Consider the following 6576-nt stretch of genomic DNA (forward strand, 5'->3'; position numbering starts at 1 on the left):
GCAGCGTGTTGAGCGGTCGCAGCAGCGGCAGCCGCTGGCCACAAGCTCCAGTAAGGCGGCTAAAGGCGCGTGCGGCTGCGGCCAAGTACAGGAGCGGCGCACACCGGCGCCGCACTCGCGTTAGAGCGGAGGTACCGCGATTCTTCCCAGTACTTCCGGTGAATTCCCGGTGCCGCCAGGGCCAGCCGGAAATTGAAGGGCACAAAGTACCGAGCCGGCTGGGGCCGGAAAGTGGCTACGCAAGGCTCCACCATTAGAGGTCGGGGCCGGAAGGAGAAGTAGGGCGCCGCCATGACGGGTTGGGCCTAAAGGGAACTGGGATGTCTGTCTGCTCTGCGACCGGGAAAATACGAGGCAAGGAGGGCTGGGCTGGGCGCCGCCATGACAACCTGATACCGGAAAAGGCGGGGCTATCCTCCCTCATTGATCCTCCTCCGGCATCGGCCTCAGGATGTGAGTAGCGGGAGCCTCTACCCCGTAACTGCCCCCGTATTCTTTCTCTTCCCCAGTGATCTGGACTTAGGCCAGGACTCCGGGAAGAAGGATTGGCCACTCTGTTCCCTGGAGATCCCGAGCCTTAGGATTCAGCGCTGTCCTTCACGAGCCTCAGTTCTGCGCGTGTTCAGGCCCCGCCCTTTGAGCGTTTAGGCTCTACCTCTCTTTCGGGTGATAACGGAGGACTTTCAGGTCCAGTCTTTCAACACCCCAAGCCTTGCCCCCCAAAACACCCGGTCTCGTCCCTCACCCTGCAACCCTACGACTCCAGACTTCTCCCAGGACCTCTAGGACTCTTAGAGCCGTCCTTTTAGAGCTCCAGGTTCCTCCCCCTGGATCATCTGACTTTACTTTTTGGAACTTCCGGGTCTGTCGAGTATCTCAGATCTCACCTATAGGGCCCACAGACTTGTTCTTAGACACCACTGATCTCACGCTGGAGTTCCAGACCTTGTTCCCAAGAACTTGAAGAGCCTATTTGTAGGACCCTCCAGATTTACCCTAGAGCCCCAGCCTCACCCAGGGCTTCCAGATCATGCCCCTAGGACCCTGAGACCCACCCCAGGACCCCCAAACCTGCCCCAGGGCCTCAAGTCTCCCTTTCAGTACCCCTGTCTTCAGGTCTCATCTCTAAGACCCTTTGGTCAAGAGAGCGACCCTTCCCCAGGACCCAAGACCTCAACCCTTGGACCTCTAACCCTCACTTTTAGGGCCTTCGAACTCATTTAGGGCTCCCAGGTTCTCTCGGAAAACTCTAGGTGTTACTTCTAAGGCCCTAAGCCTTCTCTTCATGATTCCCAAGCCTAAACTGGGGGATGCCCAGACTCCCAGACCCTTCTTCCAGAACCTCCACAGACTGCCTTGGAAGAATCAGACCTTTTTTTCAGGACCTCCACTATCTCCCCAGAAGCTTCCAGCCTGCTCCACAGCCCCCAAGGCTCATGCCTTACCTCTCTACCTCCCTGGCCCTATCCCAGGACCCTTCAGACTCTGAGATTTGCCCAAGACCCCATGGGGTGCCACTCCAGACTCAGATCAGAATTCCCTTTCTTGCCTACTGCCTGGAATTATCCTCAGACTGTCACGTCCCACAGGCAGGCGGCCCTGGAGATCACTGCTCGCTACTGTGGCCGGGAGCTGGAGCAGTATGGCCAGTGTGTGGCAGCCAAGCCTGAGTCATGGCAACGAGACTGTCACCACCTTAAGATGAGCATTGCTCAGTGCACGTCTGCCCAGTGAGTGTGGGCAAGTACGGGGCAGGTGGAGGGGGGGTAGGCAGTGGGGTGGAAATCTCCCCAGGCCTGAAATGCCCTGCTCCTGCAGCCCAGTCATCCGGCAGATCCGCCAGGCCTGTGCGGAGCCTTTTGAGGCCTTTGAGGAATGTCTTAGAAAGAACGAGGCAGCCGTGGGCAACTGTGCGGAACACGTGCGCCGCTTCCTGCGGTGTGCTGAGCAGGTGCAGCCGACACACACCGCCTCTGCCGCAGAGGTAAGACAGCAGCCCAGCACTTCAGCCCACCCTTTCATCTTCGTAGCTGCTGAGTAAAGACCTTGGAGTCAGCCTCAGCCCCACACAGACCTTTACCATGCATCCCGCTTCCAGAACATCAGCACGTGTTCCCCTCTTACCCATTCCACAGTCCCTGCTTTAGTCCAGCCGTCTCCTCCCCCCCCCTCCACAGCCAAGGTACTTGCCCCAGCCTTCTCCCTGGTCTCCCTGAATCCCCTCTTACCTTGCCTCCACGCGGTGGCCAGAGAGAACATTTAGGAACTGAAAACTAGTCACATTACACCTTTGCTTAAAGCTCTTTGGTGACTCCTCATCCACACTGAGAACAAAATCCCAGGTTCCTGCTGCTTCTCTGTGTTCTTCCCCAGGCTGACCTGATCCACCTCCTCCCTTACCCGCTCTCCCTTTCTCGTCCTCATTGCCTGTCAGCTGTATGGGCAGTGGGGGTAAGGATGGGGCAAAAAAGTCTTACCTGTTTTTAATGTATACAGTACCTAAACAGATATACACTATATCTGTGGTATTAAAGTGTCATGGATGGGTGCAATTTTTAAAAAATGTCTAAAAAGACTCCTTGGGGGGCAATAATTTTTTTAAAAAAAAGGTTGAGAAATGCTGGTTTAGATGTTTACTGTCTCACCCACTGGCCTGCAAGCTCCGAAGGCAAAAGTCACATCTTTCACCAGATCCCTCTCAACCCCCTCCCATTTGCCCCTCTCTCGGTTCCTGAGGCCCCATCTTCTCTGTTCACACCCAGAAGAGAAGCCTTCTCTTGGACCTCCATGCTGTCTGTCTTACCTCATTCAGTCCGTTCTCTGTGAAGGTCCCAGAGTGATCCCAGAGGAACTCTGACTGTGTACTGCTTCATGGCTCTCATTGACCAGGCCAGGTCTACACCCCGGCACAGCCTCTGGGGCCCTGCAGGACATGGCCTCTGGCCCTGCCTCTACCCGACATCCACCTCAAGCTCTGTGTTTCCTGCCCCAGTGAACATGCAGCTACTTGAATGCTGGTCTCTCCTGCTGCCAGGCTTTTATCTCACTTTTCCTCTGCCTGGACTGCCCTTCCCATTCCATCTGGCTAATTCGTATCCCAGCTTCGATGTCACCTCCCCCAGAAAATCCCGTCATGGGCTGTCTCCATCCTCCCAAAATCCCTGAGTTCCCTCCACTATGGCTTATACTTTACTGCCTTGTGGCTGCTTCCCTCCCATCGCCTGTTTCAGAGGAGTTCTTGCCTAAAGACTGGGGAAATGCCCTTCTACCAAGCCCTGTAGACATTGGGTTTTGTTTTTTTTTTAATAAGGCACAGGTAAGTGAAAGTTTCAGGTTCCAAGAGCAGACACCAGTGAGACGGACTTTTAATTCTTTTCAGAAAATATTCGGTAATGATTGCATACTGTTCACGCTAGTTTATTAATTATATTTTGGTGGTACTTCTTTCAAGTTTTTTGAGCATCTGAGCAGAGGCCCCACCTTCCTATCTTAGGGCCAGTTGCTCCCTCCCTCCCGGAACGAGCAACCAGGGCTCTCCCTGGTCTCCCTGGGGTCAGCCCTGCCCTGCCCCCTGCTACCCTCTGTCTCCCCGCTGGTAGCCAGAGGAGCTTTTAAAAACGGAAAGGGGGTCACATCTGTCCCCTTTAAAGCCTGTGGTTTTCCAGCGCACTCAGAGTCATTAACCCCGCACCCAGGTCCTCCTGACTGCCCTCCCCTTCCCGGTAATGGCACCCCAGCTGCAGCTTTCCCTCTCCGATTGGGGGCAGTGAAATTCAGGCCTCCTCTCTTCTCTGGTCTCCAAAATAGCAAACACACAGGCTCATCTCGTAAAACACGGTATAAAGACATGTCACGTTGGCGCGGCTGACGGCGTGCAGTGCCGCTTGTACCTCCCGCTCCACACATCTCTGCCCTTCACCCCGATGCAGTTTCCTTCATAGGATTTACCCGCTGACACGTTTTTGTTCATTTGTGTCTGTCCCTCCCTGGAGTCAGAGATGTGTGTCTGCTGCATCCACTGCTGGGTCCCTAGTACCTGTCACAGGGCTGGGCACACAGCAGGTGCTGTGTAACCCCAGCAGAACGCTGCCTTCCCTGCTCCCAGTGACGGCTCGCTGCACCCGAGGTCATCACCTGACACCCTCTCCCTCCAGGCTGTGAGCTCGGCAAGGGCAGCCTCTGCCGTGTCTACCTGATCTCGCCAGCAGTGGTCCCAGGGCCAGGCACACAAGAGGTGCTAGTAGATGTTGATGCGGCTTTTTTCTGCAGGCACAGCCACTTCCTGCCTCCTGAGGACCCTTCAGACCGTAGGAGAACTGGACATGAGTGACTGCGCTTGATGCCTCCACCCCTGAAGCATGGCCAGGTGGAGTCCTGAGGGCTGTGGACACGGGCCTGGCTTCCCTGGACATCAAGGCTCACAATAAATAAAGACTCTACAGGCTCTGGCTCCTGCCTTCAGCGCCTGCGGGCCCTGTTCCCCAGCTTCACCTAGTGCGCCAAGGAGGGGCCTGGGGCCTGGGGCAAGCTGCTCTGTCTGTTCACCAGGGTTAAGGCGACCCCTCTTCCCCCTCAGCTCTGCCAACATCCATTTCCTGTCTCCTGCCGCACGGATACGGAGAAGGGCTCCTTCTCACCTTAACTGTAGCATTTACAAGTCTTCGTTGAGTGTTTCCTTGAGGCTGAGGGGGCAATAAATAACACACCTCCTTCCCTCCTGAGTTCAGAACCAGTTGAGCAATAGACATGGGCATGAGGCAATGCAGGTGAAAACACTGGCTTTTGTATGGAAAACAGCTGCATTGACGGACGTGGCTTAGAGTTTGCTGCGCTGGACTTCTCCTCTGCCTTGGTTTGCATCCTTCCAGAGTCCAACCGGAGGATTTGAGTGCAGGTAGTATCTGGGGGCATGATTCCAGGAATACTCGTAGGGAAGTGGAGAGGTGTGACAGAGACGAAGGCAGCCAATAAAAGGTGCATCATCAAGCCGGTCACTGCTGTGGGCAGCTGAGGCTCAGTCCCACCTGGGACTTCTGGGAGGCGGCACAGAACATACCTCAGTTCCCCCATCCCAGGGGCAAGGAAGTTGGGGTGTATGTACACCAACTCCCCGTCTGACACTGAGGGATGTTTTCATGGGCATTGACTGCCCTATGCGTGGTCGAGTGCCCTCCTGCCACCAAGGGAGGGCCCTGAGCAGAGAGCAGTGGGAAGTCAAGTGAGCAGCCTTTGGCACACAGCAGAGGGTGCTGAGCGGGTCGGGTAGGCACCAGCAGTGGCTGCTGCAGCTTCTCAATGTTTCTCTGCAGGATTACAGGGTCCATGGGCACGGCTGGTTGATCGTCTTCCTGCAGGGGAGGTCCTAAGGAGCAGAGGGTAGACAGGCAAGTATGCAGAGAGAGAGCCCAGAGCCTGCACCCAGCTTCACCATTCAGATAAGTTGCTCTTCCCTGGAGCGTAATCCAGGCTTACAGAAACTGGAAGTCACTGGTCAGCGCTGACCGGACTGGCCATTTGAAATCTAAGGCTTGTGCTCTGGCTTGGAAAAATGAGCTGGGAGTCTCTCCTGGGGATTTGACACCTAAAACAAAGGAACTTGTTGGTTGGCTTAGCAGCCAGGGTGGGAGTCCTACGCAGTCAGGGTTGCAGGGGCCCTTGGATGCCATGTGGCCCAAACAGGAAAACCCAGGTTGTGGAGAGAGGGTTGTGATCAGTTCCTGTGGTCCCTGAAAGGGCTGCTTGGGTCCTGGTGGCTTTCTGTTCCCAGCTCCAGTTTCCTTGGGCTGTGGATTGAGCCCTCAGATTTCTGTGTATGTTTTCAGCCAACCTGTCTTTACTTGAGTAAGCTAGGGTGGGGTTCTCTCCATGTGACTGAAAGAAGTGATAAGAGCAGACAAAATGGAGGTGGAGACTACATTTTGGAACATCTCTAACAGGCCTCTCTTCCACTAGGCTAGACCAGCTTCCTTACATGGTGGGTCTCAGGGGTCCACGAGAGCAAAAATGGAAACAAAGTCACCACATTCACCACATTCTACTAGTTGAAGTAAGTCATGAGGCCAACCCAGATTAAAGGCCCTGGAGAATCTCCCTCTTTTTTGGCGGGGAAGGGACTCCACCTCTTGATGGCGTTTGCCTGCAAAGAATTTTTGCCCATATTTACCCATAAAAACTTCATAGTTTCTATTCTTGCGTCTGTTTGGGTAAAATGTATTTTTCTAAGAATTTTTCACATGATCTTAATTTTTAAATTGTCATCAATTTGTTCTTAATATCATCATATTATCTTAAGGTCTGTCAAACCTGTAACAAAGGCCCCTTTTTCATTTCTCTCTTTTCTTCTTTTGGCTGAGCCATGTGGCTTGTGGGATCTTAGTTCCCACCTGGGCCCTCGGCAGTGAGGGTGTGGAGTCCTAACCACTGGACCGCCAGGGAATTTCCCCCTTTTTCATTTCTGACATTGGTTATTTGTGTCCTCTTCCTTTTTTTCTTGATGAGTCTTGACAGGAGTTTATCAATATTATTAGTCTTTTCACAGAACCTGCTTTTGGCTTTGTTGGTGCTCTCTAGTTCATA

General features: G+C 54.0%; 1 protein-coding gene across 1 annotated transcript; it reads left to right on the forward strand.

The window, feature by feature from the left end:
* Window positions 1-343: 343 nt before the first annotated feature.
* CHCHD5 (coiled-coil-helix-coiled-coil-helix domain containing 5) lies at window positions 344-4436 on the forward strand. Its single transcript, XM_065891484.1, has 4 exons — window positions 344-453; window positions 1590-1730; window positions 1819-1984; window positions 4270-4436. Coding segments are annotated over exons 1-4 (333 nt in total). The 5' UTR covers window positions 344-451; the 3' UTR covers window positions 4294-4436.
* Window positions 4437-6576: the final 2140 nt, after the last annotated feature.

This window comes from Phocoena phocoena, chromosome 14 (genome assembly GCF_963924675.1).
Source record: "Phocoena phocoena chromosome 14, mPhoPho1.1, whole genome shotgun sequence".
Lineage (NCBI taxonomy): Eukaryota > Metazoa > Chordata > Mammalia > Artiodactyla > Phocoenidae > Phocoena > Phocoena phocoena.